Raw genomic sequence first — 25,188 nt, forward strand, 5'->3', positions numbered from 1 at the left:
TGAGAGAGCTTTAAAATGCAAAATATGATAAAGACAAAATGGCTTCTTATATTTAAATATTCAGAGGTGAAGATTCTGGTTATATGAAAGAATGAAGTTAGTATATCATAAAAGTAACTCATAAGGAAAAACAAAACTTAATTTTATTGTCTTTTCCTCCCATTCTTAGGTGCACAAGATTATTGGCTTTGCTCCTTCACTTCTGCAGGTAGTCATGATGAACAGTTTGGATATGCCAGTGAGGCAAGCAGGAGTAATATATCTGAAAAACATGGTATCACAATATTGGCAAGAAAAAGAAGCTGAATTAGGAAAACCAATTCCATTTAGCATCCATGAGCAGGATAGAGCGATGATTAGAGACTCTGTTGTAGATGCTGTTGTTCATGCTCCAGAACTTATCAGGTAACAATTGCATGTTTATCCTTATATCTAAACATATTCTCGTGTTCAGCATTTTATTTTTCTCCCTCAGGGAAGCAGTTTTCAAGCAGTGATGATATGAACACTATATGACCAAAAGAAACTCAGATACCAGTGGAAATTTTACGTCTGCCCAGCCGACCGGGTGGGTAAAAAGTGCTTGCCTGGCAACCCAAAGGTCGCGGGTTCGATTCCCCCCTCGGGCTTGGATCAAAGTACTGCAAAAACCTTGGGAGGTGCATTATAGCCACAGAAGCCTATGCGCCAACAACTACCAAAGAAAAAAAAAAAAACGTCTTCCCATTCAGCAACAGTATGTTAGAGGTCAGTATACATTGCAAGTCAGAACTTCAGACTTTCAGTATGGGGGATGGTAGTTGAATGTCAAATGCCACATCAGTAACTTTTCTGTGTGCACAACTGTGATTCCTGAAACTCCCCAACTCCACTGTACCCGATGTTACTCAAAGATGGAAGGTTATAGGTAATGTTTCAGTAAAAAAAAATAAATAAAAGTCTGAATGGCTTTTCTGCAGAAAACATTATGGAGCAGGTCCAAGAGGCAACAGGAATATCTGTCAGTATGTCAGCCATCCATAAGGAGTTGCATAGCCTTGGATTTAATGGTAGAAGACACCTGTGCATAAATCAAATATCATGTTCACCAATGCAAAACAGCCTCCTTAGCAGTGTTCCTCAGGACTATAGAGTGGTGGTTATGGAATGAAAAGTCTCAACAGGTATTGCTCTGAAGGATGTGGTGGGATATAGAGATTGCCTGTAAGGTGTTTCCTGTTGTGTATTATCTCGGCCATGATGTTTGACAGAGACAGTTTGATGTTATGGGGCTTTTTTAGCTGGTTCAAACTTAATCTGTTAGTGGTAGTGCCTGAAACCATGAAACCCCTGATTCATTTTGACATTTCGACATTATTCACTACCAACACTGTAGCAGTACTATGGAAAGGGCCCTGTTAGCATGACAGTGCTCCAGCCAGGATTATATGGAACTGGTTTGTGAACAGTGGCATCAAAAAAGTCAGGCTGCTCAGAGCCCAGAGCTCAACAACATTGAATATATTCAGGACAAAGTGGAGGGCCAAATAAGGTTGCAGGTGAAACAGCCTTCTTCCAGACAGGCTCTGATAGCACCATTGCAGGAGTAATGTGAATTCTAGCTGGCACCTATCAGTTAGTAGAAAGCATGCCCAGCAAAGTTGAGGTTGTTTAGTCTGACGGTATCTCTACCGGGTGTTAGATTTTTTTAATTAACAGTCCAGTTTGCAAATAGCTGCACATCCAAATACTTTTGGTCATATAGTGTATATCCCATTCTGTGAGCTGGGGGCAAGAATACATGCTTTAATTAGGAAGTAGTGATGGCTAGTGATTGAATAACAGTGAGTAGAGCCTTAGCCATCCAATTGTTTTTGTGGCCTGTATGTTTGTTTTTGTGGCCAGTATTAGTCCCATGTAGGGACTAATACTGTTCATGCATTGCATTAGCATAAAAAATTGTTTTGTAATTAGATGAAGTGTACATGGTTCATCTAGCAATTGTATTATATGGATGAATAAGGCAGCACTCTAAATTGACCTTTAAAAATGAAAAAAAAAATCGGATAATTGACAGAAGTGTGGTATAATAGAAAAATGAGTGAAAAAAAAAATCCACAAGCACAAGAAATTTTCAGCAGAGGAAATTCTCTTTCCTTGTAAAAAGGAAAAAAATATAAATTTTATAATAAGAACAGTATCAAATAGATATCACATGAATAGCTGTGTTCCATTTAGGATCAATACATTCAAAATAACAGGCAGAACTGGCAAAAAAATAAAATGGGAGCCATTGGCTAAAGTGAAGTGTTGTCCTTTTCAATATTAGAGACTAAAATAAGGTAACTTATGTTTAGTAATTTTAAATCAGTCATGTCTTGGGACCACTCCTCCCGACCTCCTGCTGTTCTGGGTCTTGGAAAATCTGCACTCAGTGATCACTGAATTGTGACCACTCCATCCATAATGTACACAGATATAAGGAATGCCGAACTGGAATTTGGGGAGTACAATGTGTACAGAAAGGATAGACAGGATAGGAAGGGAGGAGGTGTTATGCTGTTAATAAAGAAAAACATAAAATCAAAAGAAGTGCATCCAGTTGATATAGATGAACAGTGCACTGTTGAGTCAGTTTGGTGTGACATAAGCACTGCGAAAGCAAAAATAAGAGTAGGAGTTTGTTATAGGCCTAATGACTTGAATGAGTACAATGAACAATTGTACAGAGAAATAGAGTGGGCTAGTAAATCGGAATATCTTATAATGGGGGATTTTAACTTCCGAGATATTGACTGGAACTTGTGGATTGGGCACTCACACACTAGTCAGACTTTTGTGGATTTATTGGATGATTGTTTTCTGCAGCAGCATGTTCGAGAGGCAACCAGAGAAAGTAATACTCTTGATCTAGTTATAAGCAGTGATCATTCATGTATTAGGAATTTGCAGATAAAAGAACCACTAGGTGGCAGTGATCACAGTGTACTGATGTGGGATTTACTTAAAGATTTAATTACTATCAGGGGTAAAGAAAAGGGTTTTTGGTTCCGTAAAGGCGAGTACAGTGGTCTCCAACAGTTTTTAAATTCTGTACAGTGGGATCAACTGACGATGTTACCGACAGTAAATTCTAAGTGGGAAGCATTCAAGGAATTAATCGTGGAAGCTACTAAAAGTTTCATACCTATTAAGAAATATTGTTCAAGGTTTAGGCCTAAATGGTTGTCAAATGAACTAATGAGACTCATAACAGAGAAGAAAAATGCATGGGATGCATATAAATTATCAAGCGACTCAGAAGCCTATGGCAGATATAAGTTAATCTGTAATCAGGTCACAAAGGAGGTTCGGCAGGCGAAGGCAGATTACGAGAAATCCTTGGCAAAAGATGCTAAGAAAAACAGCAAGGATTTCTTTACTTATATAAACTCTAAAAGGAAGGAGATGAATCTGATTGGTCCACTTGACATCGATGGTTCGACTGTTGATGGTCCTGCTCAGGTAGCTAACAAACTGAATGAGTATTTTGCATCTACATTCACATGTGAGGAATTATTAAGGTTTGAAAATGGCAGAAGGTTATCAAATTGTAGCAAGATACTTAATGATTTTGTAATAACTGAGAGCAAAGTGGAAGAGAAATTATTGAAGTTAAACGTAAGAAAAGCACCTGGGGTGGATGGGATCTATCCAGTTATATTAAAGGAGGCGGCAAAGCAACTAAGCAAACCCTTGGCCATAATTATGAGAGCATCCTTGGACTCAGGGGAGGTTCCCACGGACTGGAGATGTGCAAATGTATCCCCAATTCACAAAGGGGGATCGAAGGGTGACACGAGTAATTACAGGCCAGTTAGTTTAACTTCTTTTCCGGGTAAAATAATGGAGTTGCTGGTTAAAGATGCATTGCAGGATCATCTAGACAAGACTGCAGCAATAATTCAGACACAGCATGGGTTTGTTAAGGGAAAGTCTTGTCTGACAAATTTGATAGAATATTATGATGTGGTTACAGAGGAACTGGATGCAAAAAATAATTTTGATATCATATATTTGGATTTCAGGAAAGCTTTTGACACTGTTGCGCATGGAAGACTATCGTACAAATTGGAGCAGAATGGTATTAAGGGTAAGTTGCTACAATGGATAAAAGGATGGTTAAGTGCGAGAAGACAGAGGTTGGTAATCAATGGGTGCTGCTCTTCTTGGACTAATGTTATTAGTGGAGTCCCACAGGGTTCGGTGTTAGGTCCACTGTTGTTTTGTATATTTATCAATGATATTGATGAAGGTATATCAGGCTTAATGTCGAAGTTTGCAGGTGATACAAATGTTGGCAGGGTTGTTAATGACAGTACTGGCAGTGTGCTACTGCAACAGGATCTAGATAATTTGGGCAGATGGGCTAAGAAGTGGCAACTGAAGTTTAACCTTGAAAAATGCAAAGTACTGCATATGGGTAGAAGTAACCCCAGAGAAACGTACCAACTGTGTGGTACTAAACTTAAGGTGGTAGAAAATGAAAAAGACCTGGGAGTAATTGTGCAGGCAGATATGAAGTTTTCTGAGCAATGCAGACAGTCTGCCAGGGTAGGTCATGGGGTTTTGTCAATGATATATAGGAATTTTGCTAGCAGGGAAAGGGAGGTGATTATCCCTCTGTATAAGGCAATGGTCAGGCCACGCCTTGAGTACTGCGTACAGGTCTGGAGGCCTCATTTTAGGAAGGATGTAGATTTACTTGAGCGTGTACAGAGAAGGGCAACAAGATTGGTGAGGGGAATGAAGGGATCCTCTTATCAAGAGAGGCTTAAGTTCTGCAAATTGCAGTGGCTGGAGACTAGGCACCTGCGCGGTGATCTGATTGAGGTGTATAAGGCCTTGAATGGGTTCAGCACGCTGAATTCTGATGGGATCCTTCCACTTGTTCAGATTACGAACCTAGGGGGGGGGGCATAAATTCAAATTAAGAAAGGACAGACGTAGAATAGATGTGCGGAAATTTGCCTCTAGCCACCGGGGGGTTAATTGCTGGAACAAACTTCCATCTGTCGTTGTGGAAGTTGATAGGTTGAATAAATTTAAGGAGGAACTGGACAGGCATTTGGAGGGAATGGTGTGATATTTTATTTTTTATTTTTTTTGTGGCTGATGCTGCATAAGCTCATACATTTGCTTTCTTGCATCACATGCCACTACTACTACTACTACTGTACTACATAGTTCACAGTATAAAAAGCCAAACAGCCTTGTACGCTAGAGCAATGGTAATTTCCATCTGGTTGTGCAAGTCAAAGTGATAAAGTAAAATTTTTGGGACATAGTAAAGATACCATGGAGTTGGAAAAGGGCCTGATTGTGGGTGCTTGTGCATTGAGTGCTTCTATATCAGAAATGGCATGTCTACTTGGTTGCTCATGCCCCACTGTGGTTAAGGTGTATGAAGAATGGTGTCAGGCGGTTCAAACCACCTCCCTATGCAAGGTGGATGTTTGTGGTGGGTAAAGAGTACAGGCTTAACTTGCTGTTAAGCCTGTTTTACAGGCTTAACAGCAGGTCATTGTGTGACAGTTGGCATTGCAATACAATGTGTGGAATTCAAGAACAATATCCCAAATGAAGATGTATTGCGAATCCAACCATTTGAGGTTCCATAGCAGACAACCCAAGAGACACCCTCTCCTCACCACTGATCAGCCTTGACAGCAAATGCTGTGGTATCAACATGTTGGCTTGATACTGGAAGGCTGGAAACAAGTGTGCTGGTTGGATGAGTCCAAATACGTGGTGCAATATTCCAATGGATGCCTTTGTGTGTGGTGCAAGCAACATGAGTCTGTGGACCCATTCTGCATGGTGCTCACTATCCAGGCAGGTGGCGATAGTTACCTAATATGGGATATGTTTAGCTGGATTTCACTGGTGAGGTCTACTGGCAGCTCTTAGGAAATTATGTGCCCCCTGCCATGTTTCATTTTTTTCCCAGACAGAAACAGAATCTCACAAGGCATTCATGTGTCATGTCATTGGGCCCGCACTGTGCACAAGTGGTTCAAGAACACGACGAAGATATCACCTATCTGGACTGGCCTATAAATTTGCTTGACCTTAATCCAGTTGAACACCTGTGGGAGGTGAGGCATATGGAGACGTAACCATCATCTGCTCTGACACTGTAGAATGCATTGCAGGCAGTGTGGCTGCAGATCCCCACAGACTTCTTCAGGCATCTAGTGGAGTCAATGCCTAGGCAAATAGCAGCTGTTATCCATGTGAAGAGTAGCCCAACACTGTATTAGGTAGGTGGTTATAATTGAGGGATCACTGAGTGTATATCATCCTTATTTTTAGGCCAATTACTTTTGTAATGAATTGAATGAATTTTTGTTTTCCTAAAAATTGATATGGCCTTTGTCTAATCTCATATTAAAGCACTGTGTTAGAACTTCTTCTTTGGCACCACTAAAGTTGCTACATCGTTCATTTAAATTAATCTTTAACAACTTCCTTTCCCCAAAATTTCCTGTAATCAAGAAAAGATTATTTGTAAATGATTATTGGAAATTGTCTAGTTTGGCCAAGTAGTGATTTCCTTTAATGTTTCAGCACAACAGTGTTTAAATACCACAAGTAAACTTAATAATAAAACATATTTAAATCATTAAAGATAAAAATGACTAAGACAAAATACAAATTTCATATTTCAGATACTGAAAATTCTAACAGATGTGTTAAATATGGAGATTTATACATGTGTAGATAATAAATTTACAGTTCTTTCTGAAAGAATTCATACACATAGATGACAAAAAATGACAGAAGTTCCAGTTCATGAGATAGAAATTAATAAGAAAATGGTTGAAAAGTTCCATTAACTTTACTCATTAGTACTGTATATGAGTTGAAGGTTGAGAAGATGAAAGTAGATACTTTATGATATTTTAGACTTGAATTTTTGTAGACTAATTTTTCAGGAAGTACTTGTGTTCCAGAAATCAGAAGTTGAAGAAATAAATGAGGAAGAAGGAAAGTTGAATCTGTGAGATTTAAGTTGGACAGTAAAAGGATGCTGATTGGTTGTGGCACATGTTTGGAAGAGAGGGGCTAATTATAGAAGCCAATTCAGAAGAACGGTTCTCATGGAAGTATCTATATAAAAAACATGCAGCAGAAACAGAACATCTGTGAGACAGAATGGTAAGAGAATTTGTAAAAGATGGGTCCTTATCTAATTGCTGTCTTTTGACTGAGAGAGGTTATGTGGAACTATATTCCATGGTAGTGAAGTTGAGATTTATACAGAGTGAGTAGCTGGTTAGAAGCAAATTAATGCTGAGAGCAAAAGAGAAAACAAGTTTTTTAGATATAGAGAAAGCAATGTTTGTGATGTGCTTATGCTAAGAGAGATTAGAAATCAAGATAACCCCCTAATAGATGTGATCTTGTCTGGAAATTTGAGTATCATCAAAGATAAGCATAGGAGCAGAAGGATTCTTTTTGTGAGTTATAAGACAGGAGGGGTTGAAATTAACTAAATTTTCTTTGCTTCACTACAGAATTATTACTTGGGGATCAACATTTAAGGAATTGTTAGTATATATTCAGTAAATGGAAGTTGTTTGTGCAGGGCAAGGTTTCTCAAACTGGAAGGTGGAATGCAATTTGCTATCATCAGCACAACTATGGATAGGATTTCCAGTCAATGTAAGGTCATTACTGTACAAGAGGAAAAGGGTGGGAGAAACAACTGAACTTTGGGGAACACCTGCATTAGTGGAGAAGTTAAAAGACAGAGCCATATATGATCATCTGCAATGAGCGGTCAGTGAGAAAACTGGATACCCAATTACAAAAAACAGTTGGCAAACCATAAGATCGAAGCTTATTTAGACCTTTATGCCAAACAAGATCAAGAGCCTTTGAAATGTCAGGAACAACTACTTGAGTTTCACCAAACGTTTCCATTGAATTTGTGCATAAATGAGTAACATAAGCCAATATATCACTAGTGGATCGAGAATGACAGAATCCATTGGCAATCATTGATCAGATGGAAGGTTTTTAGATAGTTTGGGAGTTTATATGATTAATAAATTTCTCCATTACTTTAGAAAGAGTAGAAGTAAGTGCAATGGGACAATAATTAGATGGTAGGATATGAGGAAATTTCTAAGCAAAAGGAAAAACACCAATGGAATAAGAAAGTGTAAAAAGGTGACACTGAACAGGAGTAAGCCCAAGAGCACTAGTTTTGAGAACAAGTGGGGAAAGACCATCAGGACCTGGTGTTTTCTTGGCATCAAGGGCTGTTCAGAATTCTGACATCCTTTTGATGGAAGATCACAGGAGACATTGAATGGAGTGCACTGAGAATGGTAGGAGGTGGTTTACCAAGATCAAGAACATCAATACACGAGTTAGAAGAAAAGTAGGATGCTAGCAGGTCACTTTATCTTTAGCTGAGGTGGGAATAGAGACGGGCAGAATTTGTAGCCAATAGCTGTGGCAAGAAATCAATTCTTGTCTGTCAGTTGAACAAGAAGCAAGTTTACTACTCTTAGCAGTAGTAGTGGCATGTGATGCAAGAAAGCATGTGTATGAGCTTATGCAGCATCAGACAAAAAAAAAAAAAAAAAAAAAAAATCACACCATTCCCTCCAAATGCCTGTCCAGTTCCTCCTTAAATTTATTCAACCTATCAACTTCCACAACGACAGATGGAAGTTTTTTCCAGCATTAACCACCCGCTGGCTAAAGGCAAATTTCCGCACATCTCTTCTACGTCTGTCTTTTCTTAATTTGAATTTATGCCCCCTTAGGTTTGTAATCTGAACAAATGGAAGGATCCCATCAGAATTCAGCGTGCTCAACCCATTCAAGGCCTTATATACCTCAATCAGATCAACCTCAGTCAGATCACCGTGCAGGTGCCTAGTCTCCATCCACTGCAATTTGCAGAACTTAAGCCTTTCTTGGTAAGAGGATCCCTTCATTCCCCTCACCAATCTTGTTGCCCTTCTCTGTACATGCTCAAGTAAATCTACATCCTTCCTAAAATGAGGCATCCTTCCTCAAGGCATGGCCTGACCATTGCCTTATACAGAGGGATAATCACCTCCTTTTCCCTGCTAGCAAAATTCCTATATATCATTGACAAAACCCCATGACCTGCCCTGGCAGCCTGTCTGCATTGCTCAGAAAACTTCATATCTGCCTGCACAATTACTCCCAGGTCTTTTTCATTTTCTACCACCTTAAGTGTAGTACCACACAGTTGGTACGCTTCACTGGGGTTACTTCTACCCATATGCAGTACTTTGCATTTGTCAAGGTTAAACTTCAGTTGCCACTTCTTAGCCCATCTGCCCAAATTATCTAGATCCTGTTGCAGTAGCACACTGCCAGTACTGTCATTAACAACCCTGCCAACCTTTGTATCATCTGCAAACTTCGACATTAAGCCTGATATACCTTCATCAATATCATTGGTAAATATACAAAACAACAGTGGACCCAACACTGAACCCTGTGGGACTCCACTAATAACATTAGTCCATGAAGAGCAGCACCCATTGATTACCACCCTCTGTCTTCTCGCACTTAACCATCCTTTTATCCATTGTAGCAACTTACCCTTAATACCATTCTGCTCCAATTTGTACAATAGTCTTTCATGTGCAACAGTGTCAAAAGTTTTCCTGAAATCCAAATAGATGATATCAAAATTATTTTTTGCATCCAGTTCCTTTGTAACCACATCATAATAGCCTATCAAATTTGTCAGACAAGACTTTCCCTTAACAAACCCATGCTGTGTCTGAATTATTGCTGCAGTCTTGTCTAGATGATCCTGCAATGCATATTTAACCAGTGACTCCATTATTTTACCCGTAACAGAAGTTAAACTAACTGGTCTGTAATTACTCGTGTCACCCTTCGATCCCCCTTTGTGAATTGGGGATACATTTGCACATCTCCAGTCCGTGGGAACCTCCCCTGAGTCCAAGGATGCTCTCATAATTATGGCCAAGGGTTTGCTTAGTATATTCAAAATGTAGTTTTGACTGATTAATAAGCACTTTTCAATTGTTGCGAGCTTTGGTGTAGGCAGAGAATGAACCTGGAAATTTAGATGCCAGCATAATTGTGATGTGAGAAATTCATATCTTGAATAGCCTTAGTGCATTTATTGGAAAATCAAGGTTTGGATAAAGGTTGAAATTATAAGTTGAAGTGTGGAATAAAGGATTTCATTCTTACAAGAATAATTTTATTGACATGATCTGCGCAAGCATTGACATCAGATGATTTAAAACAGTAATCCTACAACTAAGTAAAAGAAGAATAGAAATTTCATGATCCCATTTTGCATTCTTGTAATGCCAAGCAGCATGTGGCTCAGAATGGCCATGACAGAAAGGCTCCACTGTAGAAAAGACCATTACTAAGTTGTGATCTGAGGTGCCTAGAGGATCACTCACCTTGACCATGTACTTGGAAGGATTGTTTGTGAGAAAAAGATCGAGTGTTAGCTGTGTGGTAGGATTGTCTGGTATTCTGGTAGATATGAACAATCTGTGTAAGGTCATTAGTAATTCTTAAAGCCTCAGCATCTCAACCAGCTATGTCTGTGTGACAGAAGCCAGCTGGTGTTGTCATTAAAATCACCAAGTAAAATTACTTCACTGTTAGGAAAGTTGGACTGGAGAAAGTCAAGTTTCAAAACAACAAAGTCAAAGAGTTTCAAGTGGTTAATGGAGTTGGGAGAATGATAGGGGCAACAGATAATCAAAAAGAGGAGATTCCAATTATAAAGTCTCTAACAAGGAACATCAGAATGGACCTATGCACAAACCTTTGAAGTGAAAGAAAACGTACAGCAAATAATTCGGACAACTCAGATGAGCAGTTTTTGAATTAACTGATAATTGTGATACTGTCGGAAAAAGTATGTGGGACTTGGCAGATTGTAAGTGGAAATGAACATTGAGATTGGAACTGAGACCACGTATATTTGTGTGATGAGCGAGGAAGTGTTTGGGAGGTTTTGATCTTTTTGCAGATAAGTTTGTTCTATTAGTTTGGTGGTTCATGATGCATTCAATATTATGGAAAGATGGGGAGGACGTGTGAAGTAATGAAATTTTTGTATATGTCATACACACAGCATATGTCCAGCTCCTTGATATAATGTGGCCTCGACAGTCTGCCCTGCATACACACTCCTTATACTTCCTTCAGTTTATTATCTGGCAGAGTAGAGGCAGTGAGATTATACACTAGCTGATCCTGATGCCTCCTAGCAAGTTACCAATAGTCCAGTTGACTATCTAGCAGCCTGCAAACGCTGTTTTAGAGCTGTACCCTTGAAATGTAAAGCAGATTGGATCTTGCCATGATGCCTGTCGTATCCACAAAAGACATCATTCATACTGCATGATGTAAGAGAGAACTCTAACTGGAATGGGAAGGAGCAGCAGTGCATAACACACGCTTCTTGGTTCGACCGCTTCTTCTGGGTTCGATCCCGTCACCACCAAATACAGAGGATGCGGAAAGGTCAGGGAATGACCACCCCATATTCCCGGAGCAATATGGCCTTAGTTGCTAATGCTCCTAAAAACCAAATAACTAACTCTAACTGGAAATGAAGTATTGATTTAAAGAATTAATGTCTCAAACTTTAATGAAGTTTTTTTTTTTTTTTTTTGCCCTAGTTATTATTACAGTTGTCAAATATTTTTCAGTTTACATTCATTTTTATGTACTCATCATAAAAACATTGTAATTACTTTTCTCTTGAAAATATCAGCCTCTTATTTTATTTTAACATGCTGTTTTTTTTTTTTTCTCCTGCCCTATTTTAGAGTACAGTTAGCAGTCTGTGTCAGCAATATTATAAAACATGACTTTCCTAGCAGATGGACAGGAATTGTAGACAAAGTATCAGTTTATTTACAGCTTCCAGAATCTTCTGTTTGGATGGGAGCACTACTATGTTTATATCAGCTAGTCAAAAATTATGAGTAAGGAAAATAAAATTAAATGCTTTGCTATACCAGTTTTACATTTGACTATAATTGTCTGCAGTTTTAACTTCATTACCTGTAAATTGTCTTTCATATGAAGTTGAGTAAGGAACAAGTTCCACTAGAGTTAATATAATAAATATGACAAATAAAAATAAAGATGGCAGTTCGAAACACACAGAAAGCCAAAGGCAAAAAAAAAAAAAAAAAAGAGAGAGAGAGAGAGAGAAGATAGCCGCAAAATGTAGTAATCCTTAAAATAAAAATTACGTCAAAATGTCAAAAGAAATTGCATTTGGCATATACAGTTTAACTTTCCGATGTTTTATCTGTTTTTACGCTTTAATATAATCTCTTATGTATATATATATATATTTATATATATAATATGTTATATATATAAATATATATATATTTAATCTTAATCTTATTTAATTTCAGGTAATCTGCTTTTACTTTGCGGGCATTCTCAATTTATTCCATTGTAATTACACTTGACAGGTCAATCCCCTACCCAATACACTGATCAAATATCTGGACAGCCCGAGCACAACTATATTCCCCTTCTTCCATTTACTTTCTGCTGTCCTTAAATACTACAACTTATTTCTCATGCACGATTAGGCTGGCTGAAAGCAATATCGAGATGCTATTCTTCTTCTATCGCTTTTTTTTTTTCACACTACTTTGTTAGTGTTTGATTCTCCCTTTGCTGGTGCATTTGCTTCATTTGTCTAATTGCTTACTTCCCCGTCACATGGGCACGGTTCGCTTTGACTAATTCACACCTTTCCCCCACCCCACACACACACACACACACACCCAGGGTTACTTCAACTGATATAAATATACAGAGAAGTATTGGCTAACTTCTTTGGCCTCTGATACAGCCGTGTATTACTACACTCAGCTAATTTCACTGACTCCTGTCTGATCCTACAGTAAGTTGTCAAAACCTGACTTTATCTTTTTGTCTTAAGATTACTCTTTCTTTTACTTTGCTTAAATTTCAAATTGGGCAATTTTGCCTTCATTCACTTTTTAATTCAAACTCATTCAATTTTCCTTTAACAGGATTTAATTGGTATTATTTTAGCATAATTCTGCATTTTACTTTTACTTATTTATTTTTGAATTATATTTTCCATTTTATTCCTTGCTTTTTGGTCTCTGTCGGGTCGGCTATGAAACAGAGACCTTGCTTATTGCTGTGGTTCCTTCGGTCTTGGCTGCCGACCTTTTGAAGATGTAGTTAAAATCTTAGGACCTACAGCATTAAGTACCATTTTTATTATTTTTATGTTAATCTTAATCTTATTTAATTTCAGGTAATCTGCTTTTACTTTGCAGGCATTCTCAGTGTATTTCATTGTAATTACACTCAACAGGTTAGTACCCCTACCCAATACACTGATCAAATACATTTGTCTATATATGTATATATATATGTATGAATAATTACATAAAAAATAAAATGGAATAAATAAAAAAAATAAATATAAATATAAAAATACACCATGTGGAGGATGTGCATTTTTGCTGCCTCTAATGACAGCTTTATATTTATTAATTGTGATTTTTATTTTATATTAAAATTCATACGTAATTTCGGTTATATATATGTGTAGGGTGTTTCAAAAGTGATGGTTAATAATTTAAAGGTGAACTGTACAGACTACAATATGCAAAAAAAACCTAGTAAACATGGGTCCTTAAGTGAATCATTTTCGAGATATTGCACATTTCTAGGTTAGGTTATGCTCATTCTCTCCGTTTCCCCTCTATCAATGCTCTGAGACATAGCAGGCATACTAGCACTTGTCAAAGGATAGTCAACATGGAAAGAGATTACAGCAACAAAGTATGCGGACATGCACTTCATGTATGTTAAAGCCAATGGCAGTGCACTTGAGGCTGCACGTTTGTACCAAGAAGCATTTCCCTGTTGAACGCAGCCCAACAGGCGCATATTCATCAGGGTACATCAACGCCTTAGAGAACACGGGCGCTTTGCACATGGAATATGAGCAGGTAGGCCCAGAAGCATAACACCTGATGTTGAGGAAAGGGTGTTAGAAAGAACATCCTGTAACATCTGTAAAATCCTGTGGTGTTGAAACCAAAAATTAAAAATGTATTATCTTATGTTTAATAAAACCACCCTTAGCAAAGGATTCACAGCTTTTTGCTAAACTAGTGCTCCCATAGTCAGTGGCAGATCTTAACAGAAAATGTGCATTATCTCAAAAACGGTTCATTTGCGGCCCGACGTTCACTGGGACTTTTTTGCTTATTTTAGTTTGTACTTTTCACCTTTAAATTATTGACCATCATTTTTGAAACACCCTGTATATATATTAAATGTAATTTTAAAATAAAAGTTTCAGTGGATGAAAAAAGGTTTCAGTTGATGTTTTCATCAACTGAAACCGTTTTTCATCCACTTTTGTTGGGTATTAATGCACCTAAAAGCGCAAAGCAGCATTAAAGAATGCAAAAGTATATATAAGTATGTATGAATAAATATATTAGATACAGTATGCATAGATGGAGGCAAAAATTACAAAAAGTGCCAGTGACTAGAAGGGTAAGGATAGTAGATAGGTAAAAGAATGTTAATATCCTAAAAGTTATGATGAATTAAGAAAATTATGGGCTGAATTACAAAGCCAATAGGAGGTGAGTGAACTGTAAAGTAAAATTATTAATAATATGGTATAATACAATACAAGTAAAATAAGAATAAAATAAAAAGTGGTAAAGCTGTCATCAGATATGGGGAGACATATTTAGATAAAAGTCAAATACAGGTAAGGCAAATATGCAGAATCTGATGTAGGGTGAACTAAATATTGATACATGGTCAGGTATTTTATTGGGGAACTACACCTGACCATGTATCAGGAACTGCATTTCTATACTCGTCCATAGTAGTAGAAAAAAGGTGAAAAAGCAAAAAAAAAAAAAAAAAATGACATTAGCATATTCTTATACAGTATGGACATGATTGAGTCTACCTTGTCCATACTGTATAAGAATGTGCTACTTTCATTTTTTTGCTTTTTGGCCTTTCACCTTTCTTCTACTACTATGGACAAGTATAGAAACGCAGTTCCTAATACATGGTCAGGTGTAGTCCTCTGATGAAATACCTGACCATGTATCAATATTTAGTTCAGCTGATATCAGATTCTGCATATTTGCCTTACCTGTATTCAGCCGACCGGGCTAGCCGAGTGGGTAAAGTACCTACCCGGCAACCCAAAGGTCGCGGGTTCGATTCCCGCCTCGGGCTTGGATCAAAGTACTGCAAAAACCTTGGGAGGTGCAATATGGCCACAGAAGCCGATGCGCCAACAACTACCAAATCAAAAAAAAAAAAAAAAAATACCTGTATTCGACTTTTATCTAAATATGATGACAGCTTTACCACTTTTTATTTTATCTTATTTTTATTTTACTTGTATTGTATTTATACAGTCGATTCCGGTTAATTGGGACACATCGGAACTGGTACATTTTGGCCCGATTAAGCGGCTGCCCCAATTATCCGAAGTTTCACATAAAAAAAGTTAAAAATACAATGGACCCCCGCTTTACAATTGGTTCACTATACAATCAAATCACGTTTACAATGGAATCACCTAAGTAAAGTACCGTTCACTATACGATGTGCAGTAAGCGCTGTTCACTGTGATCACGTTTGTGAATTGAATTTTAGTTCTATTAAACAGCAATTCTAATTAGCAAAAATAGGAGGAATATTATCCACAGGCTATAAAAGTAAAGATATATTAAGCACAAATTTACCCTTTATTACCTTACCAATTAAAAAATTAAATGATATGTGAAAATCGGAATAATTAATACGCACTGTAATATGTACATAATAACTAGTTGACATTTCTGTTCACTGACATTTGTGGGTGGGGGTTAAAATTCAAAACAGTAAAAAGATAAGCAATCAATAACAAAGAACACGGCACACACAAATTGCAAGTAGCACGATACGCGCAAGTGAAAAAAATAAGTTACGAATCTTTAAAAATAGGAATGAAAAGAAGATTATGAAATTTAATTTTTTTATATGATTGAAGATTTCATGGAAGTGTAAACACATTTTACCACAATAACCCACAGAATTCCAGCTGTCAGTATTATTGCAAATTCAATCATTAAGATAGAGTTTACTATTGGTTTATGATAGATTGCACTAACGGAAAAGCCCAATAAACAGATGACTGCTAATTGTTTTTGTTTTATGGTTGTGATCTCCAGAAATCGGACCGAACCATGTGGTACAGTTGGAGACAATCGTAGGGTGATCTCCAGTGCTGCGGTCTCCTGCCCCGATTAAACGGCATGTTGTCCCAATTGAGCAAAGTAAACCCAGGCTATTTTCTTGATTGGGTTCTGTTTTTTAAGATTTGCCCCAAATAAACGGCTGCCCCGATTAACCGGTGGCCCAAAGAACCATATAAGGAATCCACTGTACCTTATTATTAATAATTTTACTTTACAGTTCACTCAACTCCTGTTGGCTTTGTAATTCATCATAACTTTTAGGATATTAACATTCTTTCACCTTTTAAATATCTACTATACTTCATTTTCCGCTATCCTTACCCTTCTAGACACTGGCACTTTGTGTAATTTTCACCTCCATCTATGCATACTTTAACATCCTGAAAGAGGCCTCTGAGGGTGGGAAAGTTCATGTCTGGGAAATAAGTGAACTCATACACCAACCATTAAACAAGTTTTACTGTAGCTAAAATTTTACAAATAAATATCAAAAAACAAATTATATAATTTACTATAATTTACAATAAACTGGTAGCTGTATATTACGGAATGCTAAAACTATAATGGATAAAATAAAATAATAAAATCATTTATTATAAAATATGCTAAAATATAAAGATTAAAAGCACTAAAAAACCTGAAGCTTTCAAGAGCATCAGCTCTCTTCCTCAACAGTAATAAGACTTCCTGCAACATCTCCTTATATAACAGGCTCACGGTACCTTCACACGTGTTATTCCTCCACGTGGTTCCCTCGGCGCATGGGCAGAACCGGAAGCGGAAATGTCTCGGGTACGTGGCAAACAAAATCGTTCATCCGTACTGCAGACAACTGCTTCAAAAATAGGATGTATGCGCATACCTCTGTCTCTATTCATGGTATTCTTACTGGATGAGTAAGAATACCATGAATAGATACCAATCCGTAAACCCTCTAGCCACTTACGCTCCCGGTACCCATGCGCGTGGTCCACAATGATCACATCCTCTGGGAAGATTTGATGCTGCTTCTCCCAAAAATGTTTGGCCACAGCAGACTTATAGCATTTAAATGCTATAAGAACTGCTGATTATAAATCTGCCGTGGCCGAACATTTTTGGGAGAAGCAGCATCAAATCTCCCCAAAGGATGTGATCATTGTGGACCACGTGCATGGGTACTGGGAGCGTAAGTGGCTAGAGGGTTTACAGATTGGCTCATCCAGTAAGAATAAATAATTCTTATTTATTTTTAATATATATTTTTATTAATTTTTATCTCTCTTTAATTTTTGGATTAATTGGATTATATTTACATGAGGGTATCGTGACGATGTGCTAATGCTGCGTTCGTACCGCCATCTATAGCCTAATTTGTTTCTATATATTTTCAGGTCAACTATGGTTTTGTCAGTGGTGGGGTTGGACCATGCGAGTACTAGGCTTTCTGCTTTATTATTTTTCGCTGCATAAGGACCACCACTATGCAAATCTATTGCATCGGCGGTTTGATCTTAGTATCATTCTGTCGTAGCATGGATTTGTTTAGTGTTCGAAATGCAGTGATTCCCTGACTATTATTGACCTCGTGGTTCTCTGTCGAGATGGGGCATAATGGTCAGTCTATTTTATTTCATTTTATTAATTATTTTCAGTTTATTTGGTCACGTAATGTTGCTAGTCCACATTTCCGCATAGATTTCACATAATGCGAAAACGAGTGCCTACTAGGGGGCGCCGCTAAATTTCTTTTAATTGGCTTAATTTTCTAAATTATTTTAGGAACATTGCTTCAACACTACCCTCTCCTTCTTTATTCTCCCCCCCCCCCTAATATTTTGCTGTTATTGTTATTTTTGTTATTTTTTTGGTTTAGTTCATTTTCACTCTACTGGTTTGCCATGCTACTGACAAATATTCTATTTTAATTATATATATATATAAATGAATATTAAATGACCCCTTAAAGGTAATGTTTAAAAAGTTACATAGGATAAAGAGGTATTCAGTTGATGAAATGGTTTCGGTGAATGAAAGATTAATAAATCAGGTATGACAGATGCACCTAAAAGTGCAAAGCAGCATTAAAGGATTCAAGAGTATATATAAGTTTGTATTACTAAATTAAATAAAGTATGCATAAGTGGATGTGAAAGTTACACAAAGTGCCAGTAACTAGAAGGATGAGGAAAGAAGAAAAAGGTGTGTAGCAGATTTGTGAAAGGTGAAAGAATGTTAATATCCTAAAGGTTATCATGAATTAAGCAAAATTATGGGCTGAATTACCAAGCCAATAGAACTGTAAAGTAAAATTATTACATCAAAATACTAATAAAATAAAAATAAAATGAAAAAATGAAAGTGGTATAGCTGTCATCAGATATGGGGGGGGGAAACATATTTAGAAAATGGTCAAATATTGGTAAGGCAAATATGCTAAATCTGATGTCAGCTGAAATAAATATTGATACATGATCAGGTATTTCATCAGGCGACTACGCCTGACCATGTATCAGGAACTGTGTTGCTATACTTGTCCATGGTAGTAGAAGAAAAGTGACTTGAGTGCACTGCCGTTGGCTTTACCATACAGGAAGTGCATATCTACGTACTCTTCGTTGCTGTAACCTCTTTCCATATTTACTATCCTTTGACAAGTACTAGTATGCCTGCTACATCTCACAGCATTGAGAGAGGGGAAAGGGAGAGAATGAGCATAACCTAAAGTAAACGAACAAGTCAGTGGTGGATCCCAGCTAGAAATGTGCAATATCTCAAAAACGATTCACTTAAGGACCCATGTTTACTAGGCTTTTTTTGCATATTGTAATCTGTACAGGTCACCTTTAAATTATTGACCATCACTTTTGAAACACCCTGTATAATTTTAGTAGAAAATCTATAGATGGATTTTCAAAGGTGTAGTATGTTAATACATGTTTGAAAAATCCAAGACCTATAAAAATTATGCAAATTCTACATATAATATAAACTGTATCTTAAAACAAATTAGTAGAAGTCAGCAAAGACTCAACATGGGCAGTTGATTATAAGTAATTTCATGAATGATTATTAAAACAAATCCAATGATGCATGAGAAAAGTGAAAACATAACAGTAGAAACTTAGTGAGTAAAGAGACAAAGTAATCAATCTGAAGGAAATAGTTGCATCGGAAATCATGTATAGCTATTACTCACCAAGTAGTGGAATTCCACCAGAAATAGTAAATTATAACTGAATTTATTTCTGATAATATGGAAAACTATATTGAAACAGTATTTTACAAAGTAAATAGGGATATTATTGTTGACCAGCTTATTATAAAGGAGTTGTAGAGCTTTGGTGAACAGTAGTTGGTTACTACTGTTCACTAAAAGTAACCAACTAATGACTCGAATGAGCACAATGAACAATTGTACAGAGAAATAGAGTGGGCTAGTAAATCAGAATGTCTTATAATGAGGGATTTTAACTTCCCAGATATTGACTGGAACTTGTGGGTTGGTCACTCGCACACTAGTAAGACTTTTGGGGATTTATTGGATGATTGTTTTCTGCAGCAGCATGTTCGAGACACAACCAGAGAGGATAATACTCTTGATCTGGTTATCAGCAGTGATCATTAGTGTATTAAGAATTTGCAGATAAAGGAACCACTAGGTGGAAGTGATCACAGTGTACTGATGTGGGATGTACTTAAAGATATAATTACCATTAGGGGTAAAGGAAAGGGTTTTTGCTTCCATAAAGGTGAGTACAGTGGTCTCAAACAGTTTTTAAATTCTGCACAGTGGGATCAACTGATGATGTTACCAACAGCAAATTCTAAGTGGGAAGCATTCAAGGAATTAATCATGGAAGCTACTAAAAGTTTCGCACCTATTAAGAAATATTGTTCAAGGTTTAGGCCTAAATGGTTGTTAAATGAAGTAACGAGACTCTTGCAGAGAAGAAAAATGCATGGGATGCATATAAATTATCAGGCGACACAGAAGCCTATGGCAGATATAAGCTAGTCTGTAATCAAGTTGCAAAGGAGGTTAGGTAGGCGAAGGCAGATTACAAGAAATCTTTGGCAAAGGATGCTAAGAAAAACAGCAAGGATTTCTTTACTTATATAAACTCTAAAAGGAAGGGGATGAATCTGATTGGTCCACTTGATATCGATGGTTCGACTGTTGATGATCCTGCTCAGATAGCAAACAAACTGAATGAGTATTTTGCATCTACATTCACACATGAAGAGTTATTAAGGTTTGAAAATGCCAGAAGGTTATCAAATTGTAGCAGGATGCTTAATGATTTTGTAATAACTGAGAACAAAGTGGAGGAGAAATTATTGAAGTTAAACATAAGTAAGGCACCTGGGGTGGATGGGATCAATCCAGTTATATTAAAGGAGGTGGCAAAAGAAGTAAGCATACTCTTAGCCATAATTATGAGAGCATCCTTGGATTCAGGGGAAGTCCCAAATGTATCCCCAATTCACAAAGGGTGATTGAAGGGTGACACGAGTAATTACAGACCAGTTAGTTTAACTTCTGTTCCGGGTAAAATAATGGAGTCACTGGTTAAAGATGCATTGCAGGATCATCTAGACAAGACTGCAGCAATAATTCAGACACAGCATGGGTTTGTTAAGGGAAAGTCTTGTCTGACAAATTTGATTGGTTATTATGATGTGGTTACAAAGGAACTGGATGCAAAAAATAATTTTGATATAATTTACTTGATTTAAAGAAAGATTTTGATACTGTTGTGCATGGAAGACTACTGTACAAATTGGAGCAGAATGGTATTAAGGGTAAATTGCTACAATGGATAAAAGGATGGTTGAGTGAGAGAAGACAGAGGGTGATAATCAATGGGTGTGCTCTTTGTGGACTAATGTTATTAGTGGAGTCCCGCTGGGTTCAGCGTTGGGTCCACTGTTGTTTTGTATATTTATCAATGATATTGATGAAGATATATTAAGCTTAGTGTCGAAGTTTGCAGATAATGCAAAGGTTGGCAGGGTTGCTAATGACAGTAATGGCAGTGTGCTATTGCAACAGGATCTAGATAATTTGGGCAGATGGACTGAGAAGTGGCAACTGAAGTTTAATCTTGACATTTGCAAAGTACTGCATATGGGTAGAAGTAACCCCAGAGAAATGTACTAACTGTGTGGTACTACACTTAAGGTGGTAGAAAATGAAAAAGTTTGGTGAAATGAAATGTTTCTATGTTTGTTATGGTAATATTAGATTTGAAGGTGTTTATGACAGCTAGGTTATTATTTATTACCCAAGTAGATATGAGATTATTAAAAATAGTTTTTAGTAGTTTGAAAAAATGTTTGGCTGGAAGGTAGCAGCCACTGTTTTTTGAGCCAGTAATGAATCTGAAACCTACAGGTTGTTTATGGAATTTAGCAATCATATAGAGAAATGGTAGGATTGGGTTCTGTAATTTAGTATGTATTTTTTTATGTAAAGCAATTAGCTTTTTAACTATATCAGAAGGATTAAGATGGCAGGGAGTGAAAGTGGAATTATTTTCTATTCCAGTTTTAAGTTGATTACAGTAAAATTGCCTACAAATATCAGTAAGTTATGTGGTATGGAGGTAAAAAGGTTAGTGAAATCAAATGTTTCTATGTTATGGTAATATTAGATTTGAAGGTGTTGATGACTGCTAGGTTAAAACAAATGGTTGGTGAAATCAAATGTTTCTATATTTATTATGGTAATATTAGATTTGAAGGTGTTGATGACTGCTAGGTTATTATTTTTATTAGTTTGAAGAAATGTTTGGCTGGAAGGTAGCAGCTAATGTATTTTGAGCCAGTAATGAATCTGAAACCTACGGGTTGTTTATGGAATTTAGCAATCATATAGAGAAATGGTAGGGTTCAGTTTTGTAATTTAGTATGTAGTTTTTTATGTAAAACAATTAGCTTTTTAACTGAGGCAGAAGGATTAAGATGGCAGGGAGTGAAAGTGGAATTATTTTCTATTTCTTTTTTAAGTGATTGCATAAAATTGTAAGCGATTTTAAAATTGCTTACAATTTTATCTATACTATCTGTAGAAACTGTAAGCAGCGGCGTGCTTATCAGCTGGAGAGTTAATTCTGGCAACGATGCTCGAAAGGTAAAACTTGCTGACGTTATGCCTGTCTCCTCTCCCTTTTTGTAATTTTATAATTTTGAAATTTTTATAATTTTGTATACTTTTGTAATTTTTTCTATGCATGAGATAAAAAAATTGAATAAATAATTCTATTCATGTTTGTAGGACATTTCTTTTTTGATTCAATCAAATTTGTGAGTGCTGCATAAGCATTTATGGAAATTTCGACTTATGTAGAGTTCTGCGGAATGCAACCCTTACATAAGTTGGGGAGTGGTTGTATATACAAGGTGGAATTATAACGGATGCCATAACGGATAGCAGAGAAAGGAAGTATTGTAGCCGTGAAAAAGAGAAAGATTGCAAAAATCCTGTTTGTTATAACGAATTAAGCAAAATTATAGGCCAAATTGAAAAGCCAATTAGAGAGAAGGTAACTGTAAAGCGAAAAATTATTAAATTAAAATAAGGAGTAATAGTTACCCACCCATATCTGATGCTGTCTAATCGCTCCTTATTTTAATTTAATCATTAAAACAATTTTCTGCTATCCTTTTATTTGTTATGGCATTTTGTGTAATTTATGCTTCCAGCTTCACTTTTTTTATTATTATTTTTTTAACATCCCTATTAATTCCTCCTTGCATATACAATATAAAGATTTAAAAAAAAGATAAAAAATGCAACCTCATGTAATCAGTAATCACTAATTAATTAAGGTTGTTGTTTGTGAAGATCTGTTCACAAAGTATCTGGACTGCTGTGATATAGTGACACTAAGCATACTTACAAGGTGGGTGATTTTATCCACCTTTGAAATAGTGTCCTAGGCAATATACATAGCCCAACAATTTTCTTATTTCTGAAAGCACTTCTGGAAAGCTGATTTTGAAATTCTGAAAGCTTAGCCATCACATTGCTCTTTATTGTTTGTATGTCATCAAAGTAATGTCATTTTGCTTCTCGCCTCCAGTCTAGGACAAAAAAACAAAAAAAAGAGTCACTTGATGTATCACTTCTGACCTCACCATATCACTTGATATGGTGAGGTCAGAAGTTGCTGGACTTGAGCAATTCTGTATTTGGCCATTAAAAAAAAAAAAAAAAAGTACAAGCAGTGACAAATGTGATGGATCATTATCATGGTGAAGCAAATAATCAGTCTTCAGAGTTCACTTTCCAGTCTTTTTTCTTTAAACTGCATTTGTTCCTCTGGAACATATAGTAGTGGTCAACACTCTCATAGTCAAAAAATACTGGCAACATTACCTTGTTTTGCTGTGTAGTTGCCCACGTTTTTGGGGGGTTGGGAAGAGGGAGCTTCCACTGGGATGATCACTTTGTGGTCTAGGATCATACCTATAAACCCTTTTAAACTTTGTTTCATTTATTGCAGTAATTTTTCTTTAATCGTGAACAATCGAATCAAAATAAGAAGTTAATATTTAAATACTTGCCAACTGTTCTGCTTTAGTTGCAAGTTTTCCAGTAAGTTTAGTTTCTTCCAATTTTTAGTCAAGTTTATATATATTTGCATATTTGAAAAATATACAGTAAACCCCCGCTATTCGCGGTATCTGTATTCGCGATCGCCGATTTAATATAAAATGAAACCTAAAAAAATGTGAATTTTAAAGTGCCTTGAACATTTTCAGCCATAAAAAAACATGGGCATGGCTAAAATTATCTTTCCCGGTCAAAACAGCGCTCAGTGGGTGGGGGGAGAGGGGTGACAAAATCGCGAGCGTGGATGTTTCTCGCTAATCCTTGTTCAGTATATGTTATGCGTTTGTCATGGAAGGTTTCTCGTTTGCTTTTAATTTATATGTTTATAAATTGAATAAATTTATCAATTTATAAATTGATATGCTTACAAAAATGATAAATCTACCGTTTTGCAGTGTAAAACAGACTTTTTCGAGTGAGTTAACGGAAGAAAGTGACTTTATTGTGGACAAGTTCTTTCTAACCCCTACAAAATTATGGCTACGAATAACAAGAGAAATGTGAAAATATCAAAGAAGGTGATGACATTAGCGAATAAAATTGAGTTATTAGACAAAATTTCTAAAATGGTGAAAGTGTCTCCTCAGTGGCAAAACATTATAAAATCAATGAGTCAACGGTACGATCAGTCAAGAAATCGGAAGAAAAATCCACCGTAGTGTGCGTGAAAACGCGCTGATTGCTTCAAAAATTTGCTCTGTAACTCGTGATGTTAAATTAGAAAAAATGGAAAAAGCTTTAAATCTGTGGATAGAAGACTGAACTCAAAATAAAATTCTGTTAAATTCACTCATCATTCGCGAAAAGGCAAAACTCCCTTATCAACACTTTAGCGAAACTGGTGATAGCACTGGCGGGATGTTTTTTTTTGTAGCAAGTAAAGGCGCTGATTTGAAAATTCTAATAAATATTACATTTAATATTAAATTGTTTCTTATTTTCATTTCGATGCCATATGCTGGCATTTCACTATGTACTATCTATGTACATAGTCATATTATGAAGGTACATATAATACATACATAGACAAAAATTTACACTAGTTTTTCTTATATATTTCATACTTTGGAACGGAAACCCTTTATTACTATGGGAGCCATAACTCAGTATTCGCGACATTTCTCAGGAACGTAATACGTAGACAAAAATTTACACTAGTTTTTCTTATATATTTCATACTTTGGAACGGAAACCCTTTATTACTATGGGAGCTATAACTCAGTATTCGCGTTTTCGGTATTTGCAACATTTCTCAGGAACGTAACCCCTGCT

General features: G+C 36.5%; 1 protein-coding gene across 2 annotated transcripts in view; it reads left to right on the forward strand.

The window, feature by feature from the left end:
* Nucleotides 1-25,188, forward strand: part of msk (importin-7 msk) — a 205,955-nt gene that overhangs the window by 48,903 nt on the left and 131,864 nt on the right. For both annotated transcript variants that reach the window (XM_090383499.1, XM_090383500.1), the window contains exons 2-3: nt 170-405; nt 11,850-12,008. In XM_090383499.1, coding sequence (XP_090239625.1) covers nt 170-405; nt 11,850-12,008 — 395 coding nt within the window. The remainder of the gene's footprint in view (nt 1-169; nt 406-11,849; nt 12,009-25,188) is intronic.

This window comes from Mastigoproctus giganteus, chromosome 10 (assembly GCF_048544385.1).
Source record: "Mastigoproctus giganteus isolate SK-2022 chromosome 10, ASM4854438v1, whole genome shotgun sequence".
Classification (NCBI taxonomy): domain Eukaryota; kingdom Metazoa; phylum Arthropoda; class Arachnida; order Uropygi; family Thelyphonidae; genus Mastigoproctus; species Mastigoproctus giganteus.